General features: G+C 47.4%; 1 protein-coding gene across 1 annotated transcript in view; it reads left to right on the top strand.

Moving 5' to 3' along the window:
- The window catches only part of CACNA2D3 (calcium voltage-gated channel auxiliary subunit alpha2delta 3), a 717,352-nt gene that overhangs the window by 454,979 nt on the left and 240,277 nt on the right, over window positions 1-22,096 (top strand). Inside the window, exon 12 of the mRNA XM_036878109.2 lies at window positions 16,975-17,053. Within this exon, the coding sequence (XP_036734004.2) occupies window positions 16,975-17,053 (79 nt within the window). The remainder of the gene's footprint in view (window positions 1-16,974; window positions 17,054-22,096) is intronic.

Here is a 22,096-nt window from a genome sequence, read left to right as displayed (position 1 = left end):
AGAAAAGACTATTGGAGATTGCAAAACTCATTATCCACTAAGGTTGGCGTCAGGCCTGCAGATGCAGGCTCGCTTTGTCTGTAACCCTTAAGTCACTACCATCCTTCTCTGTCTTAGCATGAGCTGGATGAGCCGTGTACCAGCATTTCTTCTCTGTTCTCCCACCTCTAAAGAAAATCACAGTATACTGCATTAATCATAGTCAAAGTGCAAAGCTGCGCTGACCACGGGCTTATTCATTTTCTGATTTCCTACTGTCAGACCCAGCTGTTGGGCAGCTCTGTAGCCATGCAATTTGAGGGTCCTCCCAACACTTTTTGGGAGTCTAGATTTTATACTCTGGTTCCCTTAGGACAATAAATGTGGATGGTGGACCTCCAAAAATCACAGCCTTCTGAAACATTGCAGGCACCAGTGTTTACTCTTAGCATGGACCTGTCCCGTTGGGCTCAGGACATTCTTGAGATCAGAAGTTTTCCAAAGCGGAGAAGCATGAACTGGAATGATGGTTGAATGCCCATAGAAATACGCTTTCAGCTGCAAACATGCAGACGAACCATGTCTGTGTGTGAGACGAATCTTGCCTATCCTCAGCTGCTCTGGGTGATCCTTCGTGTAGCTGTTGGCCCAGTCCACTTCCGACGACCTGCGCAATGGTGCGGCTTCTAATTTTCAGTGGAACGCCCTTAGGAGACCTGCTTAATAGCATAGCATGTCTGTAATGCTTAAGCCACAAATTGTCCATTGTCCTACCTGAATGAAATCTGCATGGAGTTGGGTATTGGGCCAACACTGTACTGCTGTGCCTCACACAGACTGTGACACATAGTAGATGCTCTATAAATACCAGATGAATGGACTTGAATGGAAATTTCTTGCTATCATTTTTCTGAAAAATATTTCCTTATCACAAAACTATTACATGTTCACTGTAGAAAACTTACTTTTAAAAAAGGCAGAAACAGGAAAGAAATATATATCACTTATTATCCAACCTCCAGAGACTGTGGCCTTCGACACTTTTTGTATATATCTTTCTATTGTTTTTCCACGCATCTGCATAGATTGGATAAGACTGTACATGGCACTTTGGAACTGATTTTATTCTTTCTGGGGTGTCTTTCCAAGTCATTAAGTGACCCCCCTTTGCCATTATTTGTAATGGTTTCAGGGAAGTCCATTGAATGGATGTACTGTAAGTTCATCTCCTTGCAGGGGTGCATGCAGGTTATCATAGTTTTTCTCTCGTGCAGACGGTGCTGCCACATGCATCTTTTAGGTCAAGTCTTGGTCTCACTGCTTGATGGTTTCCTTGGGCAACATGGAGAGGAAAGAAAAGAAAACATCTTTTTGAAAAGACAAGACTTCTGAAAAGACAAGTTAATTTTAGGTAGGAAAGGAAGGCTTTCAAAGAATATCAAACCCGTGAACTCTCTCTGAACTCTGGACGAAGGAAGCATCCTATGGAGATCATCAGTGGATCAATTCTTAAAAACCCTAGAATATGGACTGCTGCATAGATTCCATTTGTACAATTCAGCAAAATAAAAAATTTCAGCTTGGTGGTAAAAAAAAAAAAAAAGATCCTAGGAGTGATTTCCTAGATGTGGAATTGCTGTGTCAAAGGTTGTGCACATTGTAAATATTTGAAAGATATGGCCAAGTTATTTCCAGAGAGTTTCTGCCAGTTTATATTCCCGCCAGGAGGAAGGCTATTTCCCAGTGCCCTCGTCATCCACAAGACATTTTCAATTTGGTGGCCAAAAGCAAATAAAAGATACCCCCAAACTCTTATTTAAATTCTAATTTGTGTTTGTACTTTTAAGTGGGACTGACCCATTTATTCTCTGTGTTTTGTTTGTTTGTTTGTTTTTTGGTTACCTTGAGTCCTTGAGTATTTCTTCTGTTTTCTTTGTGGCTGTTCATGTCCTTTGCCCAATCATTACGTATTCATGACATAATGTTGCAGTTAAGAGCATGAGCGTTGGAGTCCCACATACCTTAAGAGGGTCTGACAGCTATCACTTACTCTGCTGTGTAAGTGGCTTTCTGGGCCCCAGGTAGCTCACCTGTTAGGTGAGAACAGGGACAGTGCCCACCTCATTGCAGTCCTAGTGCAGACGGGGACCTGGCAGTGTGCCAGTGCTCAACACCCTCCCTTTTAAGGCTTTAGTGCTTTGTGTATTTCTCTTAGCATGTTCTACCTCTATTGTGATGGATTCTCCCTGCTTAGCCTGTGCTTACACCTTTTAATTGCCAGCAGTAACCACATTAATTCATTTATTTGATAAATATTTGGGGGCATCTGCTGTGGGTCAGGTACTGGATTAGGAGTTCAGCAATAGTGAACGAATCTGATACTGTACCTTCGTCGTCACGACTACTTCCTCCCATGTGTGTGTGTGGTGGCCAAATGGTAGCCAAATAAAATAACTATAAATTGCACCAAATACTATACAGAAAACCAATAGGGGCTGAGACAGAGACTAAAAGGGGGGCTTATTTTAGATAATATGAAGAGAGAGAGACTTTGGGAGATCTAAAGGATGGGACACAGACAGCTGTGCTGAAACGTTTAAGTGTCAAGCAAGCAGCATGTGCAAAGGTCCTATGACAGGAAAAAGCTTCAGGTGCAGGAGGAATTTGAAGAAAGTCAGCCCAGGAGGAAGGGGGTGGGTAGGGATTTGGCAATGGTGAGGGTGGGGCAGCTTGAGATGGGGCTGTAGAACAGTGGTGGGGTTGGGGGGGCGCAGCATTTGATCCTTATTCTAAATTAAAAGCAAGGCCCCTGAAGAGCTTTCAGCAAAAGAGGGACACTCTCTGATTCTTGTTGTCTAACGCTCTCTGGGACTAAATAGAAATGGAAAAGCTGAGAGAAGAAGCCTACCTGGGCCATCCAGTTGAGAGGAATTGGTGTCTCAGGCTAAGGTATTGGTGGAGGAGCTAGAAATCACAAGAATTATATCTAGCAAGAAGTTTCCAAATGAGTTACTAATATTTCCCCATACCATGTCCTTGCTTAGATCCATTTTAATGCCTGCTGTCACCAGACGTCCTCTGTGCTTGGAAAGAGAGGGTTTCCGGGCTGCAGCAGACCCTCTCCAGTGCAATCTCATGTCCTCAAACTCACTCCTCCAGGAAAAGCTGCCGTCTCCCAGAAAGCAATGTGCACGATGGAAAATCATAGAACTTTCTGCCGCCACCAAAGCCAGCAGCTTTCTCCACTCTCGAGACTCCCAACTGGGAGACACATATTTTCCACAAGCCAACTCATTTCCAGCAACCACTATCTATTTTTGTCTTCCCTTTGGTCCCCATGAAAAATCCTGACCCCAGAAACAAATAAACAAAACATGAGGTTGAGGAAACAAAATAGATTCTAGCTTTCAGGACTGCCAACGTGATTCCAGTTTGTGTTTGTTGTTCTGTTAAAATACGTTGTCTTCTTGGTTCGCATCTCACTGGTCCGTATGCTTCCCACCCGACCCTGCTTCCTGCCATCCGTGCGTTCCCCATGCATGCTTCTTACGGGCTCAGCTTCTCTCCTCCACTGCGTGGAATCTCCCTGAGAACAGGGTCATCTGTTTTCCTGCAGGGACCACACCTTCCTCAGCGATTGTCACAATGAATTTTTCACCAACTCAGATGAATTGCATGACCAGCGCTCCTTAACTTCTGGCTGTTTTCCCTGACATGTAAGACTTAGTGGGAAAAAGAAAAGAGAATGTGGAGAGTGCCTAAGGGCTCATTTCCAGGAGCAAAAAGTTGAGGGAAGGGTCAGGAAGGATTCTTTTGGCTTCAAATGTTTTTCCTACCAGTGCACAAAGCTAAGAGAAGGAATATGACTTCATAAGTACAAGCATTTGAAAAAATTCAACAACACACTTCCTTGGTAAAAGCTCTAAATAAATTGGGTATAAAGAAACATACTTCAACATACTAAAGGCCATATCTGACGGACCTGTGGCTAAAACCGCACTCAGTGCTGAAAAGTAGAAAGTTTTTCCTCTAAGATCAGGAATAAGACAAGGGTGACCACACTCACCACTCTTCTTCAACATTTTACTGGAAGTCCGAGCCAGAGCAATTAGACAAGGAAAAGAAATAAAAATGGGAATAGGAGATCCAAATAGGAAAGGAAGAAGTAAAATTGTCTTTGTTTGCAAATGACATGATCTTACATAAAGAAAAGCCCTAAAGACACCACCAAAAAACTGTTAGAGTTAATAAAAGGAATTCTGAAAGGTTACAGGATACACAACCAACATACAAAAATCAGTTGAATTTCTATATGCTAACAAACTCTCTAAAAAAAAGAAATAAAGAAAACAATGCCATTCACAATAGCATAACAATAATAAAATACTTTTGGAATAATCTAATGAAGGAAGTGAAAGATCTGTCACTGAAAATTATAAGACACTGAAGAAAGAAATTGAAGAATACACAAAAAAATGGAAAGACATCTTGTGTTCATGGACTGGAAGAATTCATATTGTTAAAATGCCCCCAGTTCCCATGGCATTCTTTACAGATCTAGAAACAAAAATTCTAAAGTTTGTATGGAATCACAAAAGACCCAGAATAGCCCAAACAATCATGAGAAAGAAGAGCAAAGCTGGAGACCTTCCAATTATCAATTTCATATTATTATGTATATTACATACATTTTATATACCACACCACAAAGCAATAGTAATCCAAATGGTATGGCACAGGCGTAAAAACAGACACAGGGAATGGAAGAGAAGCAAGAGTCCAGAAATAAACCCATGGATATACAGTCAACTAATATTTGATAACGGAGACAAAGAATTCTCAGCAGGCAAAGGATTTTCAGTAAAATGAGCTGTGAAAACTGTATATCCACTTGTAAAATAATAAAATTTAACTCCTGTTTTACGCTACTCACAAAAATTAACATGACTTGGATTTAAAGGCTTAAATGTAAAATCTAAAACTATTAAAACTAGAGGAAAACATAGGGAAAAGCTCCTTGACATTGGTTTTGGCAACGGTTTTTTTTAGTTATAATACCCAAAGCACCATCAACAAAAGCAAAAATAAACAAGTAAGGCGTCATCAAACTAAAAGGCAGAGCAAAGGAAACCATCCACAAAATGAAGAGGAAACCTACGGAATAGGTGAAAATATTTGCAAACCATGTATCGAGTAAAGGATTAATATCCAAACTATATGAGACACTCATATAACCTACAACTCCAACAGCAAGAAGACCAGTAACCCAATTTAGAAAGGATTAGAGAACCTAAACGGTTATTTTTCCAAAGAAGACAGAAATGGCCAGTAGGTTCATGAAAAGATGTGCAACGTCGCCAATCATCAGGAAAATACAAATCAAAACCACAAAGATATACCACCTCATATCTGTCAGAATGGCTGTTATCAAAGAGATAAGCGATAACAAGTATTGGCGAGGAGGTGGAGAGAAGGCAGTCCTGTGCACTGTTGGTGGAAATGGAAATTGGAGCAGCCACAGTGGGAAAGAGTATGCAGAGTCCTCAAAAAATTAAAAATGAACTACCACATGATGTGGTAATTCCACCTCTGGGTGTGTGTCCAAAGGAAATGAAATCACTGACTCAGACACCTGCACCCCGACATTCACTGCAGTCCTCTTCACAATAGCCAAGACATAAGCAACCTTAAGTGGACAGATTGATGAAGAAAATGTTATATATGTATGTTTTTGTGTGTACATATACATATTATAATATAATGAAACAAAATATTAGTCGGCCATAAAAAAGGAAAACCTGCCATTTGTGACAACATGGACAGACCTTGAGGGCATTATGCTAAATGAAATAAATGAGACAGAAAAAGACAAATACTGTATGATTTCACTTACATGTGGAATCTAAAAACGCAAACAAGACTAGACAAATCTGAACTCATAGAAACAGAGTAGAATGGTGTTGCCAAGGACTGGGGAAGGCAGGGTGTGGGAATGCAGAGACGTTGGTTAAAGCTGTGAACTCCTAGCTCTGCTGTGAGTGAGTGCTGGGGATGTAGTGTACAGCGTGTCATCTAGAGTCAGCAACACTGTATCATATGCTTGAAAATTGCAAAGAAAGTCAGTCATTAGTGTCCTCATTACACGCACAGAAATAGCAGCTGTGCGAGGGGATGGTGGTGCTCACTGACCTTGCAGTGGTAAACGTTTTGCAGTGCGTCCATGGGTCAGATCATCAGGGTTGTAGACCTTCAGATTACACAATGGTATTTGTCAATTATATCACAGTAAAGGTGGGATAAACAATTTAATGTTTTTTAAATGGCTTCTTTTATCAGTTGAAATAATATTTACATGTACCTTTACTACCCATAAAGCAGTAGGTTACAGAGACAAAACCAAAAACCCAAATTTATTCTTACCACCTGGAGTCGGGTTTGTCGAGCTCCAGGTGGCTGGCGTCCTGTTCAGGATAAACCAGCTACTTTTGGGGGGCAAGGGAAGGAGGGACACAGCCCAGAAAGGAGACAATCCTCTTCACGACCCTTTAACTAGCAAGAGAGAACAAGTCTCTTTGTTTTTGTTTGAAATGCAGGGCACAGAGTTAGAAGAGAGATAATATAAAAACCGGAGGGGCCGCTTCGGAGAAGTCAGGAGCAATGACTAATGGGGGACAGGCCCCCCCGCCCTCCCTCAGCTTTTTTATTTTTTCATGTCTCCCTGCCTCCCTCATTCTATAAAAAGTATTTCCAAAACTTAACAACTTCCTGGACAGCAGAGAACATTCAAGTTTTTTCTCTCCATTGTGTCTCCAGCATTGAGCAGGGTGTTTAGCATCTAGTGGGCTCCAGTTAGTACTTGATGAATGAAAGACTAAGTAGGAGGGTGGTGTATGGGAAACGGAAAACGTAGCACAAATTAGAGGTCAGGAGGAGGCAAAAAGGGACCCCGAAGGCAAGGGGTATGAATGTAGAGCCCCAAACCACTTTCTCTCTCTTTGGGGCGTTTGCGCCCTCGGCTTAAGGGCAGCCAGTGCCTGGAGGGGACAACAGGCAGCTGTAAGCCTCACAGTCTGTAGGACTGGGACGTACGATTGCTTAGGACAAAATGCAGCTCTCGCTGATTTGAAGACAAGGAATACATTTTCCCCAGGATTTCTCCAAAGATAAATAATGGCCCGCCCCTCCCCAGGTACCCCAGAGCTTTCACTGGCTTTCCTGCCCCCTCCACCACCCACTGGTGTCAGAATAGCAGGTCTTCAGCCGGGGGCACGCTCTCCGAGTGGCAGTTTGGGCTCTCGGGAACCCTGGAACCCTGGAGGGGGAGAGGTCGGCACAGGTAACGAGCACATATCCTGGCTGCCAAACCCCACCGGTGATTCTGATACATCCCCACCCACCCAGGGGCCATGTCACTCCGTGTCTGCATCCTGGAAAATCACAGGTAAAACGGAATGAACACTGCCTTCAACAATATCCTCACAGCTGCCTGGTGAGTCCCGGACTCTTCTTACTGACAGTCAGCCTAGAGGTGGCAGGTGATGCGATAGCACAAATGGCTATTTTGGACAAATTCTTAGTGACAGGGAGGATTGGCTGGGAAAATAGAAGTGACAAGAACCCTGGGAGAAGGCAACTGTGCTAGCTTCGAATTCACAACAGCTGTTGGCTTTAGTGGGTTTGAGAATGGTTTGGGCAGAATTCCAAACTCCGAAATCCTCCACCTGTCCCCTGCGCCGTGCAGATGCACGAGGGTGGGATGGTAGGGAGCACTGTACTGAACGCGTTGGGGCTTTGGCCCCAAGTCCCCATGGGTACACACGAGGGGACCACATTTGTGTTCAAGGCCCGGCGAGTCTTAGTCCTGTGCCCTGACACGGGCTCTAGGCATCTCGCCAGTCTAGCGGTAGAGGAGGGCAGAGACAGACAAACTCAACAGGGAGGCACAGTAAGGAAATCAGAGCTCTTCTCTAGTGTCCAGGAGGGCAGACCCAGTCATGCATGCACACCTTGCACCCCGGGCCTTTTCCTGTACACCGCTGGAGGTCTCCTCTTGAACCCCCCACCCCCGCCATGCACAATCCTTTGTAGCACTAACCACCTCCAACCCCTATCATTTACTTCATTTGTTCTACTTAAGGGTAACCCTTCCGTGTGGGTGGTATTACGTTAACCATGGTACAAGTAGGGACCATGAGGCTTCCATCAAGCTCCTTTGGGGAAGACCTGGATTCTAAAACTAGGTGTGTCCAGTTCCCAGCCGTGTCCTGTACCCTCTGCATTCTGCTAACCTGTCCACCCAGCCAGCTCTGTTTTTTCATAAAATTTTGCCATCTGTACAAACTGTCACAGAGTGTGAGGGGAAAGGAGAGACTTCTGCTGAAAGTTGCTTGGAATATCAAGCACCACATCGCTATTTCAACATACAGTCTTCTCCCAGCTAGGTAATTCCTGAAGCAGTCAGATGCTTAAAATCCAATTGGCTGTAATCTTTGCATGGCTTCCTTCTAGAATCAAGGGGCAGCACCTTGGAAGAAACATTATAAAATTGGGCATCCACCCGTGGGAGGCCTCAGATAAGACACCTTTTTTTTTTTACCCTGAAGATGAGGCTGTAATAACAAAGACTGGAGATTTTCACTCTTTCATTTCTTCCTATTTTATTAGTGAGCTTCAGGGTAAAAAGAAATCAAGGGAATTTAGCACAGGAGGAAGTAAAGAGTCAGCTGATGGACAGCAGATCAGTCTGGAGACGAGGAAAGCGTTTAACATGAAGCTGGTGATGAGAGAAAGAGCTCTAACTGATAAATTGAACAATGTCCCGTGCTGACTTCTTCTGACTTCCAAAATTTGTGAAAAATGGAGAGAAAGTAGTAACAGGTTTTTAGATATTGCAAATCAACAAGTGTTTGGGCCCTGGTTCTGTGCCAAGCATTGTGCTGGATTCGGTGGGTGGGTTCATGAATGAAGGAGACGGGGGTCCTGTCATTCCTGCCCCTTTAACTGTCATTTGACGGCTCTATGATGTGATGAGTGAACCCAAGGTTTACAGAGATGCCTACGTTGTCCCGGGATTCATGATGAGCTCCCCGTTGTCCCCCAGTGTGAGGACTCACCCCTGACATCCCTGTTCTGGGACTGACCGTGGATGTCTGGCATCTGGTCCTCACTAAATCATTGGCGAATGGGCATGTAAATGAATGCGTGAACTTTCTCAATTGGTGAGCACATCAGATGAGAGAGCCCATCCTCACTGTCCAAAGAACAAGTTTTGTTTATTTTGAGGAATTTAAAGTGTAGGATACAAGAAGTATAGAGGACTGAGGTTCTTATCCTGGGGTCCAGAGGGTCCAGGGGTCCAGGTCTGGGCTTTGGTGAGATGTCCCAAACCTCTTGCATCTCTGCTGAGATGTGAATTGTATGCAGCCTTGGGCATTTTTCCTAGAGACAAAGCCTGTAGCCCCTGCCAAATTCTCTGTGGGCCTATGACTGTCCGCGGGTTGGTAGGAATGGTTGCTGTACCTCTAGTGTTACTCTGTGTCAGAAACTGTCCATCTCACCCTTGGTAATGACAGATGTCAGTGACGGCTCCTCGACACCATCCCCTAGGGAAAAACCATCTTCACCCGTGAAAGTCGATTTCTTCTTTAAGCAAATCCCTGGGCAGGGTGAAGGGAGTGCCTGTGGGTGGGGGTTCAGCTTTCCTCAGCTCCCCTTGTTTAGTTTTATGGGCAAAGTTGTCTGAAACAGTGGGGTGCAGCCTCACTGACTGGAATTCATTGCTGCTGAGCTGCCCATTCGTCCACTGTCTCATTCGCTCCTCATCCCAGTTGAGGGAAGGGCTGGATGACCCACGTGCTATACGTAGGGAATGACAGCTCAGATGGTTTCGCCTGCTCCAGGTCACCAGGCCAGTAAGTGTGGAGCTGGGCCCTCCTGGAACCCAGGTCTCCTGAGTTAAGGATACTCGGTATTCACTTGAGTCACATATGGTCAGGCACGCAGACACGGAAATGACCGTCATGAGGGAGGAGGCTTATTCTCATAGTCCCCTAGAAGCAAGAGGCACACAGGGCACACCGATGCCCCAGGGTGAGATGGGGAGGGGGCCTGGCGGGGGTGGGACTTGTGGGCTGCAGCCTTTTGCCACTTCCATGGGAAGAAAGGCAAAGCAGGTAAGCAGGCTTCCATTTGATAATGGGTGTAGGACCTGTCCCTAGTTGGCTGTTCCCAGGACCTGGGATGATTGGCGTGGGGGATGACGGTCCAGGGGTGAGCCCCTGACAAAGGGAGATGGTGGGGGCATGGGACCTGGAAGGGCTTGTCTGCACGTCAGACTGACAGGCACCTCGCTCACTGCTGCAGAATTCAGGCAGCCCCGGGAGGGGTCGTTCCTCCCAGGCAGCAAGGCTCCCGAGGGCAGGGCAGCACAGACACGGGAAACGAGAAGACACATTAACTGGCTGACTCTGCCCCTGAGTGACGTGGGTGGAGCTGGAGAATCTAGTGAACGGTACCACCACCTGCAAGGATGCTCGTGCCCAGACCCCTTCCTGCTCTCGGAGGTGGTGTGGAATGTCCTCTGCCCTACTGTGCGCACTCAGGCCGCAGTCTCCGGGTGACCCAGAGATGCCTTCTCCTTCCCCTCGACAGAACACATGGCCATAAAGCTGGACTTGCATCCCTCTGGCCAAAAGATTACAAATGGCGACTTTTTGTGAATCGGGACATTTTTACTACCATGCATGAGGTACCGGGCACCGTGTTTGAGAGGAAGGAGATTGTAGAGACTCAGGGCATCCCCTAAATGCCAGTTCATTCATCATAATGATCTATGATACTCATCTGTTGAAATGTTATTACTTTTGCAGTGTGATCCAGTTCACCCCATTTATCGCTGCTCAGGGCAGTGTTACCTTATTTGCCCCTCTCTCCCTTCTGCATCAGGATATTTGCCCTTTATTATAAGCATGGTGGCTTCTGGATTAAAGCAGCCTGCCCAGTATAGCTGTGTCCCTTGGCACCAGCCTTCTCCAAGGCCACCTCTACTCTGGCAGTGTTCTCAGGGGGACAGTGTCGGCGGTGACTTACGGAGCATTTTTGTGAACAGTCAAGTTCCAGCCCTCATCTTCTGCTTAGAGAATTCCCTGCGTCAGAAACCACAGAAATGAGCAAATAGCAGTACACTCTGGTGAGGCATAGCTTTTGTGAAGATACAGCTTAAGGCTACATTCAGGAACATCACGCTGACTTTATAAGGCATCAGGAGACTTCTTTCTAAAGCTCAAGTTGGGCGCTGTTTTTGAGAAATCCTGGAGATGTTTTAGGGAATAAGTGAGCTGGGCAGTGAGTCTGAAGGAACGCGAGCAGGTGAGAAGACGTGAAGAGGGGTCCACATGCCAGTCTGCAGAGGCTGCCACTTAGCTGAATGAAATTTAGAGCCCATGGGTGTGGGCACCCATAGGTACTAGATGGTTCTTGTAGCAAAGGTCACTTATACATATAATCCAATTAAGTTGCATTTATTATGAGATAGAAATAATGGATTTGTAGTTAAATGTTACTTAAAATAAAATATTGCCTTCTTTTTTCTATGAAAGTAGAGACTACATGTTTGGAGGCGTCTGGGTAAGCGCTCCATCCCCAGCCCTTTTCCTCTGGAGCAGGAGTGGGGTTATTGTAGGTTCAAGGGGCCATGTGTTGGCTGTGAACACCCAGCTTAGCCCTACATCCGGGTGCAGATCTGCCCTTTCTTGGGAGAAGAGCAAAGTGCAGTTGGCGGACACTGCTTGCCCAGTGTGGCTGATATCTGAAGGTCTTTGCTGGATTGATACAAGCTTTTTAAAAATGTCTTCTTGATGGCTACTCTGTGTTTATTAACCATGCACTGGATTTTAACCTCCAAGTTCAGCCTAATCCTTAACAATCTGTAGGAGCGCCTTTATTGGAAATGGCTCTGATGATTTCTTAATGCCCAGCCCCACTTCCCTGGGCTCAGGCCTCATCTCGGTGGTGTTTTTTTAAAGGGTTGACCTCAGTCTTTCTGTGTCAGCCCTGCATGGGCACTGTTTAAAAAGTGTAGCTTGGTGGGCATCCTTGATCCAGAGGGTGAGTGCCAGGGACTCTGCCTCCACATGGGGGTCAAGGCCGCTGAGGACCTCGGGGCCTGGATGTCTGAGGATTCGCGCCACCCTGGCCCAAGCCCCTGCTGTCTCCCACCTGGACTGTTGCCATGGCCTCTGCTCCTGTGCCATCTCCCTGTGGCCGTGCTCGGACCCTCTGTGGGGATTGAAAGCTGGGCCCTGTGACCAGAGGTTCTGATTCAACTGGTCTTTGATGGCACTTGGGCATTCAGCGCTGTAAGAACACCACAGGGAAATCACGTGGGCAGCCAGGCTGAGCCCAGCCGGCCCTGGCCCGTTCTCCCCAATGTAGACACAGCAGCCGTTTGACAGTGGTGTGTGTGGCACATGGCAGGCTCCTGCTCAGCCCCCTCGTGCTGCGGGGTAGCCCCCCTTTGGACATGGCGACAAGGGCCCTGTGTCTGACCCCCATTGATTGTCCAAGCCCACCCCCTACCACCTCTCCTTGCCAACAACTCTCCATCCATGCTGGTCTCCTCAGCATCCCCTGGGCATCTCTCTCGAGGACTTCGCACATTGTGTCCCCTTCGCCTGGGACGTTCTTCCGCAGTGACCACGACCACCCCCGTTTTGTCCCGACTCCTGCTCAGATATCACCTTCTTGGGGAGGCGTTGCCGTCCCCCTTCTAAAATAGCAGCCCTCAGCACTCTGCGTTCCCCGCCCTGCTGTGTTCCCTTCCTAGCCATTTACCCCAACAAATACGTGCTGCATGTGAATTTGCCACTAATTGTCTGGGTCACTCCCGTGAAAGTAGAAACGCTCTGACCACAGAGAGTTTGTTTTGTTTACCCGTCATATCCCCATCACTCGCAGCGGTCCTGGCACATAGTAGGTGCTCACAGGTGGGGCCACCTCCCAAGCATGGGCCTCGGTTCGTCACTGAATGGAGCCGGGCAGGAGGCAGCCGGGCTTCTTCTGGCTCTGCAGCCGCCCCCTTTAACTCCCCTGGCAGCCGCTCTCCTTCCCCTGCTTTAAAGGCTGTAAGAAGAGAGAATTCGATTCATTATCACTGTAAACTGGAACCACCTAGATTCACCAAAGGTGGTCAGGAATGGCGCCCCTCAGAGTGTCTGGTGGGAACTGCAGCAACACGAGTATGAAGCATAATCTGTTGTTGGGGAAAAACGGGATGGAGTTTTTTGTTTGTTTCGCTTGAGAAATGTTACACTAAGTAGATTGAAATGTTACGCTAAGTAGATTAAATTAAGCGACTTTGAAATGTCCACATCCTAACGTTTTATTAAGCTTAATTGGGTTTGTAGAACATTTAAAGACCATCCAAACTTAAACGGAAGATGCACATGAACTAAAGGGCCGGTCGGTGGCTTTGTGCCACGTTGGTAAAGGCAGAGCCCGTGTGCCTGCAGAGGGCCCGGCTCTCTGCGGCCCTCGGTGTGTGCGGGCCCCGCTCTGGCCTGTACGGTGCTGTGGCCCCTTCCCACGGTCTCTGCCCTTCAGGAACCACCCCAGTCCCCCTCTGCTAAGGCTCACGGCCGCATCAGAAAAGGCTGCTCAACGCGACCTGCGAAAGTTTGTTTGATGGCGCTTCTATCGCCAACTATGGGAAATAACATCCATCAGGTCAGAGAATCGGTTAGGGTTGGCAATGGGGAGCAGTTTGACTGGGTTACTCAGAAAGGTCTTGCCCTCCAGTAACTGGGCGGTGTGGTGAGAGGCAGCCCGTCCTGGGGGATGCGAGGCTGGGGCGTCGACCCCTCGTGTCTCCTCTTCTCGTGTTTGATCCTCGCTCTGGCCTGGTTCGCGCTGTCCTTACGGAATGGGTCAGGAAGCAGCAGCGAATGTCATTACTTTCTTCTCGTTTAAGACGGTCTTGAATTATTAAAGGACTATGTGTTCATTTGTAAAAATATTCAAATGATGTAGAACTCTATGAAGAAGTGTAAATGGTCTTTTTAAAAAAAAATGGGATTCGGTGCTGACAATATCCTACAACCTGCTCTTTTTGCCCTGCCACTTCCTAATGGACGTCTTTCGGCATGAGCACATAATTGCACCTGTATCCTGCTATGTGTAAGTTCTGTGACCTCTTAGCCAATCAGCTATCCAGAAACACGCAGGGTTGAATAGTTTTTGACCCTTACAAATAGTGAAGGTGAACATCTTTGTACTTTTACCATTTTTGTGTATTTATGAAAATGTGTAAAACTGAATTATAGGAAGACATGCACTCAGCAATTGCTCATACCCAACTGCTTCCTGTCATCTGTGGTCCCTGCTCAGCCCCCTGTGGCATTTGATCTGTTATCTTGGCTGTAAGATAGATGCCTAGAGGTAGACGTACTGTGTCTGAAAAAATTATGAATATAAAATGCCATGGATATTGTTAAATTGCTTTCCAAAAGATTTATTTTGGAGTCAAAAATCCCTTTATTCTGTTGCCAGTTGAAAGGTTTTATTGTGAGAAATCCAGGGCGTGAACCCAGGGTCCTTTGTTTATGTTTGTTTCATAGGCACAGATGCGACAAGTCATTTCCGTGCCATTTCTACTCAGATAAGGAGGCCCAGGCCCTGGGATGTCCAAGGACTGCACATACATGGAAGCACTGAACATGATTCTGATTTTCTTTCATAAGCAGTCAAAAAAAATACAAACCGACACAACACTGCATGGGTGCAGGAGTGCAGCCCTGGTGGCCACAGGGACGGCAGTCCCGCTGCAGGGGTCTCTCTGCTGGCTGTTGTCACTGGGGTGATCGTTGGCTCAGTTATTCTGAGCAGCATGTCGGGTTGGAAATTAGGTGCTATCCTGCTGCTTTTCCAAGTGGGTCGCTGTCTTCTTAAGTCAGGAATTACAGACGTTTTGCCAGAGAGAGCATTGTTCTGGAGTTTTGACTATGCCTCTGAGAGAGAACTCAGTTCACCTAAGGTTCCCCATCTGGATGGCAGAGGAGGTTGGTGCACGCAGGTATCTTGGCTGAAAAATAAACGGGCTGCTTTGTGTCAGGTCTTTTCCCCTTTGCTTACAAAGATAGACTCAGAGCCTCCTTTCCTAGGAGCTGATGCTCAGGCTTCTGCTTGTGAAGCACCAGTGGGGGTGCCTGTTGTTTATCAGTCTAATGCTTTCCCTCTAAATAGCTTAAATTTGAAATGGGAAGCAAAGACATGGGTCCAGGGGCAAAAGCCTGGATTCCAGCCCTGGTGGGATTTCCTGTACTGTCAGACCCAACTCCCCAGGTGATTGAGAGGCGGCCCCGGTGTTGGTCTGAGGTCTCAGAGGATCTCTGTCATTACAGCAGGACTTGAAATGAAGCAAGTCACTTTACTTAACCAGGCATCAGTTTCCCCCCAAATCAGACATCTTTAGCTAAATGCTGGGCAGGAAAAGGGCAACCAGGTCAACACCTCTGGCTATATGGGGTTGGCTCTTCCCCTTTTGTCCCCCAGGAGTAGCCAGACTTTCCCAGTTTAAGAATCCTTCCTCCCAATGTGACTGCCATGGGAACGGTGTGAGAAAGAGCTGGGGGCTTGGAGAGAGGCATAGGCCTGTCTGCCTGCCCACCTGCCAGGAGGCTTCTAGCAGGAGCCATATGGACAAGATGACTGCGTCGCTGAAGACAGATGAAAACAGCGAAGGCTACGTAATGATAATGTGTATTTAAGCATCTCTTTATGTGGGCAATAAACATCACCAGAAACTATCCTTCAAGTTAAAATTCCCAGATATGAGACTATTTACAATTAAAACAGAAGCTGAATTTCACAGCCTCTAGGCTCATTCATAGGTCTGTCCATTCCTGCATTAAGTTGTAACGTTCCAAGTGCCGTGCCGATGAGGACACAGCCAGGGAGAGAGATGCGTCTCTTCCTTTCCCTCCCCGAGTTGGGCATCCAGGGGAAATCTACCTCCGAGAGGTGACCACACGGGAAACCAGTTAACTACGATTGTCATGAGGCTCCGAGGGAGCAGCCGGGGTGCCAGGCCCGGTCAGGAGAGCTCAGGGGACCTCCGCTGGTAAAGCTTTGGCCGCATGGCCAGCATCATGCATCTTATACCGTGTCTCCATTTAACTCAGCCACAAAGAGGTGGCCAAAGGACGGTGCGTAACCCACCAGAAGAGCTTTGCTTAGACTGTGCAGTGTCGACCCACATACCATGTTAAATTGGAATGAAAATTAAGCTTCATTCTTTTAATTCCCAATCTTTCTTCCATCTAATCCTCAGATACTACTTTGGGAGGTGCGTCGTGCCTTACTTTTTTTTCAATTCTGGCTTCAGAGTTGAGAAAGCAATAGAAAATGAGAGAGCCAGCGTTTTGACATGTGCTCTTTGCTCTTCTGAGCCAAAACCTCAGGAAGGCGGGAGAGAGTCCCCACTGGCCTCCTGGCTCTAGGCGCTGCCTCTCGTCCCGGTTAGTTACCGTCTAAAAGCACACCAGACAGCACAGGTAGTAGGAGAGAGCGTGCAGCCTGTCCTCATCACTGGGGGGAAATGCTGAGGGTCTTTTGGTGGTGTTTCCATTCCCCAAAGAGCACATTCTGCACTTCCCGTGCAAATGAGGAAGGTGGTTGGGGATTTAGTCCAGCCCTGGTGGATCCTTACCCACAAGTGTGCAGCCCACCCAGGCCCCTGGTGCTGCCCGTCTACCATTTCAAGTTATACTCTTCTGCTGGGTGTTGCATGTTGAAAACAACCACCACCAGTGCCATATGGCTTAAAAGATCAAAGGCCCCCAGTTTTGAGTATATTTCCAGCTGACTGTACTTCAAATGTTTTAAATATGCGCCAACAGATGGGAGATCTGGAGCATTAAAGAGGTAAAGCACATGTGCGGGGGGCTGGTGTATGGTCTTTGCAGCAGGGGGACACTGACCCATGTGCTCGTCTTCCTCCAGGTCCGCATGTTCACGTACCTCATTGGACGCGAGGCTGCTTTTGCGGACAATCTCAAGTGGATGGCATGTGCCAACAAAGGTAGGCTCCCCCGTGTGCTCAGCTCTGAGTAACTTCCCCTTGGACGTTGCAGCAGAAATCGGGCGAGTCCTAAGTGGAGAAAGCCGAGGGAAGGTCGTGAGCACCAAGACAAGGTATGCGTGTTTCTGAAGGAGTCTTGGCAGACTTGTAACAGCTTCTCCAGAAATATGTTTACAGATTGTGAGGACAGAGTCAGGTGGGGCGGTTAAGTAGCTGAGCACCCTTGGGAGGTACGTATGGCAGGGCAATTTACTGCCCACCGGATATCCAGGTACTCACAGGCTGTTTCCAGCCCCCTCGCAGGTATGTGGGGGCCTCAAGGTGGGTTCTGGCCCATAGACTGTGAGCAAAACTGACCTGGGTCATTTCTGAGCTAAAGCCTTTTAGGAGCTGATGTGGGGTGGCATCCTACTCTCCCTTCCTGCTGTTGTGAACTCTCAAACTCCGTGTTCCAATGGAATAGTCATGAAATGGCGTGACCTTCATCAGCCTGGGTCCCTGAGTGACCACACGGAGCCAGGGGGATGCCCAGTTTGATATGTTCCCATGGCATGACTCAGCCTACATAACTAGTTATGTTAGTTCACTTTAATGTGCTTCAATATTCTAATTTTCAAAATGGGAATGTTGGTAATAGCCTTTCCTTTGATTCCTCTTAAATGTGAGGATTAATGAAATAATTACTGGTACCCAGAAGTGCTCAATAACAGTTGGCTTTTCTATATTCAGAGGTTAATTGATGAACGATCCCCTGTCGTGTGTCAGAAACAATGCTTTGGGAGAGGCACAGTGGGGAGTAACTGGGCCCCCCAGTCTATTTAGGGCTTCTTTTCATGCCATGCAACCAAGACACCAAGCATAGGAGGCAAACAGGGGGTGGAGTCAGATTCCTTGTGTGTTAACCCAGACTCCTCAAGTTCAAATCCAGCCTCCACTACCCAAGTTACCAAAGCGATCTAGGTTTCAGTCATGTCGCCTACAGAATAGGGATAGTGACAACATCTGCCCCTACAGGTGTTGTGAGCATGAAATGAGGCTGCACAGGTAAAACTAGTAGCTCAGTGCCTGGCACAAATGCCCCGTGCATTTCCTGGCGTCCCTCTGATCTGTGGGCACGCCGTATTTCCCCTCTGAGGCCACGTGCTCCATGAAAGCAGCCGTTGAGTCCAACGTCACCTGGATCAGTCTGACAGAGGCAGCCTGCTACCTCACTGAGAGTGAGCATTCCCCTAATGTTTGAGAAATGAGTGCATTGACTACACACACTTACAAAGGGAAGCATGTCCAGTTGCACAGTAAATTGGTAATGCTGGATTTAGGTGGTCTTTTCTATGTTGTTTCCTATGCCAGCCCTTAACAAAAGTTGCAGTGTGTACATTAGTGGAATGCAAACGACTCGGTGAAAGCTTGCACATCCCAGCTCTTAAGACAAAGTTATTTCAGTTGCAAGCAACAGAGTTGCTCCCTGAGATTGAAAAGATGGGTTTTTTTGGACAGAGACAGGACTGACTCAGAACCCAGAGCGGGAAGGCAAGCTCATGTGTCATGAGGAATCGGGCAGCTGTGTTTGGGTTTTCTTTCCCTTCTCGGTTTCTTTCCACACTCCCTGGGACTCTTCTCCTCCATACGTGGACCTTCCCTTCCGTGGCCTGCCCACACCTGGAAACGGCCACCCCACGCCCTGCACACTCATCTGTTCACACAGCAGTGTTGTGGGCAATGCGTGACATTAGGAAGAGGAGAGTCTGTCTTCTCCATTTGAGACTGGTCAGCAACTCTTAAGTTCTGATTTCAAGCCCCTTGCATTCCCCCAAAAAGATTCTGACAACCAGCGTGGGCCAGATCTCCCCACTACTGAATTGGGTTATGAGCACTGGATGCCCACAGGGAAAATCACAAGCACTGTTCAGGGTCTCTCCACTGCCATCAGTGGGGTGGGAGGCTAGAAAACAGGTACCCCGCCAGGCAAACCAATGCAACACCCACCTTTCCTTTGGCATTGTCTTTAATTATCCACTTCTCCTTGAACAATCTCTTAAGCAAGTCTCGATTTCCTCACCTAACATGTAGAGAACTTAGAAGCTTTTAACATTTCCTTGAGACTCTAAAATCACCCGTTCTACAATTATGTTAGTCTGGGGCTGGCTTGCCTCACAAAGAGGTGTCAGTATTCTGATTGCCCCTGAATAATGCGTTTGGCTTCATTTAAGGGGAAGGTACAGGAGGACAGGCATGAGGCGAGGCAGCCCAGGGCATCCCAGGTTGTCTCTGAGTTAAGAGGCCATTCTCGAAATAAGTTTTGAGACTTTGTTGACATTTGAAAACCTGGAGTGAGCTACACTTCTCCCATTTTTTTCCTTTGTTCTGTGGTCTCGAGAAAAAGAATTCCTTTCCATTTTTAAACTTTTAAAAATCTTACTGTTCCCCCTGTCACTTCAGATTACAATCCTTCCCTTGGCGAATATGCGTTTAGTCATGGGGTATTGTTTTTAACCACCGTCTGTGTCCAGCTGATGAAAATTACTCAAATTGAGGTCTTGTCTTCATCAACATTACACCATAATTTAGTTTTAGTCATTGTTTATAAGAATCTTTGAAGCATCCTTTGGAGGTCAATTCAGAGTATTTCAGGGCCTGGCTATCGAATATAGCCCTTTAGACTTGTCAGTTCTGAGTACAGCAGTTTGGAAAATCCACGGAGGAAATCGTAGATGTTCAGCTGGCTGGGCCGCTGGATTGCAAAGTGCTTCTCCCCATCCTCTTGCTCAGATCTGGTCTGTGCCCAGGCCTCTTGAGAGTCTCACCTACCTCACTTGGCTTTTCTTCTCAAGGACCTTGGGAATAAAATGTCATTGATTGACACCCTTCGGAGTAGCAGTCGCCATTGAGATGTTAGGTCTGGTCATCTGTCGCCACGTAAACACTGGCTTCGCGGTGTGCCCGTCATGAGGTTGCAGACCGCGTAAGATCGGTGAGCTAGTGTTCTTCTGTGGTCATTAATTAAGTCATTGTTCATAGTCTCAGGTTGTCACAGTATGGATGCAGCAGAGCATGTTCCATCTCAGGGCCTCTCTTACGTATTCTCACCCTGACTCAGCCAAGTTCTCCAGGGAAATGAAGCCTTGGTATCCTGGGACTAGAGCAGACCTAGGGGGAGGCCAGGAGGCGAGGCGGCCAAGGAGAAGCCTGTTGGCTGACTGGTCCTGAGGAGGGGCCGGGCTCAGCAGGGCCGGCACCTCATCCCTGGGGAGAAGGGGTCAAGGACCCTCTTTAGGTACTGACCTTCTTGTCTGGAAGTCTGGGGGCCGTGGAGACAGTTCAGCCAGTGGACCTCAGACACTGTCCCCTAGAAATGGATTCCGGGGGACATTCCTACCCCTTTGCAGGCATTGTCTGCCTCTTCCAATCTACTGGCAAAATCCAGAGAGGCTTGGAGCCCATTGGTTCATTTTATTTTCTGCATAACTAGGTCCTATCTTGAGGGAACCAGCCCTAATGAGGCAAAGCAGCAAATGATTTTAAAGACTTTAAAATAATCATTGCCACTGTCGAATGGCTTGTGGGATCTAAGGTTCTGCATTCCCACTGTTGGATAAACAAGTGACCTGGGAGAGCTGAAAAGAGGGGCTGATGCAGCCAGATACTCCGTAGGGCCCTGATGACCTTCTCTGATGTTCGGTGCGCCAAGATCGCAAGCAAGCACTGCCTGATTCTCCTTCAAAAATCACAGGGAAGGGAGCGTTTCCCAGCTGTGCAACAAGGACAGGCCTGCATGTCTGGGTTCTCAACCGATCAGTCATCGTCAGGTGGCATGGACGCTCCGCTGGAGTCTCTCTCGGCTGTCTGCCCAGCCCGTCCCCTTTCAATGGGTTGGTGGCCATTCTCTAATTACTTGAAAGAGAACTTGTGGCCTTAGCCCTTCTTGGAAGTTCAGACCCAGCCCTCTTCTCTTCCATGAAAAAATCCCTAACTTCCATCAACCTGTCTAAGTGACTCATCCCCTAAAAGAGAGTTTTAAATGTATGAGGCCATAGGGTTGTAGGTGGGGGCCAGAGAGAAGGGCAATGAAAACCTTTAGCTGTCTTGGAACAGGTGAAAGAAGGCAAAAATATCAGATGTTCGGATGCCTTTGCATAATTTTTTTAATACCTTTTGACCAATATCTTTGTAATTCCACCACCTCCCACCCCCTAGTCCCTGGTAACTACCATTTTAGTCTCTGTTTCTACCCATTCTGCGTTTTTAGAGTCCACATGTAGGTGACATCACACAGTATTGTCTTCCTCTGTCTAATTTCCCTCACTCGGCGTGATGCTCTCAGGGTCTGTCTGTGTCACCACAGCGGCAAGATTTCCTTCATTCTCGTGGCTGAATGACATTCCTGCATGTGTGTGTGTGTGTACACACATACATACAACAGGTTCTTTATGTTCCTCCACTGATGGGCACAGTTGTGTACACTCCCTGGAACATGAGAATTCCCATGGGAAGGATAATGGTGATGAGAATAAATATGGCCCCACTGTTATTAGCAGCAGCTAAGCATGACCAAATGCCCCCTCAGTGCCAAGTGGAATGTGTGGTACTTCTGCATGTTATCGCTTTTGACCCCCTTTAAAGCTCCGTGAGGTGTGGGAGAAGGAATCTGTGACTCGGACCGACCAGCGCCGCACCCAGGTTCCCAGTCAGCGGGTGGCACAGCCGGATCCAGGCCCTGCTGATGCAAAGCCCACGCCTAACCCTTCACCGAGAGCACAGGTTGCCTCTCTCTGGGGAGAGGAAAGTCTTGTTTCATAGAGCACTCTTGCGTGCTCCCATAGTGTGAAAGAATGTAGGAGAAGGAACGCAGAGGTTGAGAAAGATTAACATGCCGTAGCTATAAAAGACCAGACTGGGGTTCACACCCAGCCTGTGTGTTCCAGAAACAGCCCCACCTCTGCGTGTTTAGGCATATGGTCCAGTTCCTGACACTTTCCCAATGGGGACATTGAGGTTCTGAGAGGAGGTGAGGCAGGGTTGGGTGGGGAGACACAGCAATGGAGA

The sequence above is a fragment of the Manis pentadactyla genome, chromosome 1 (assembly GCF_030020395.1).
Source record: "Manis pentadactyla isolate mManPen7 chromosome 1, mManPen7.hap1, whole genome shotgun sequence".
Taxonomy (NCBI): Eukaryota; Metazoa; Chordata; class Mammalia; order Pholidota; family Manidae; genus Manis; species Manis pentadactyla.
This window is presented reverse-complemented; position numbering and strand designations above follow the sequence as displayed.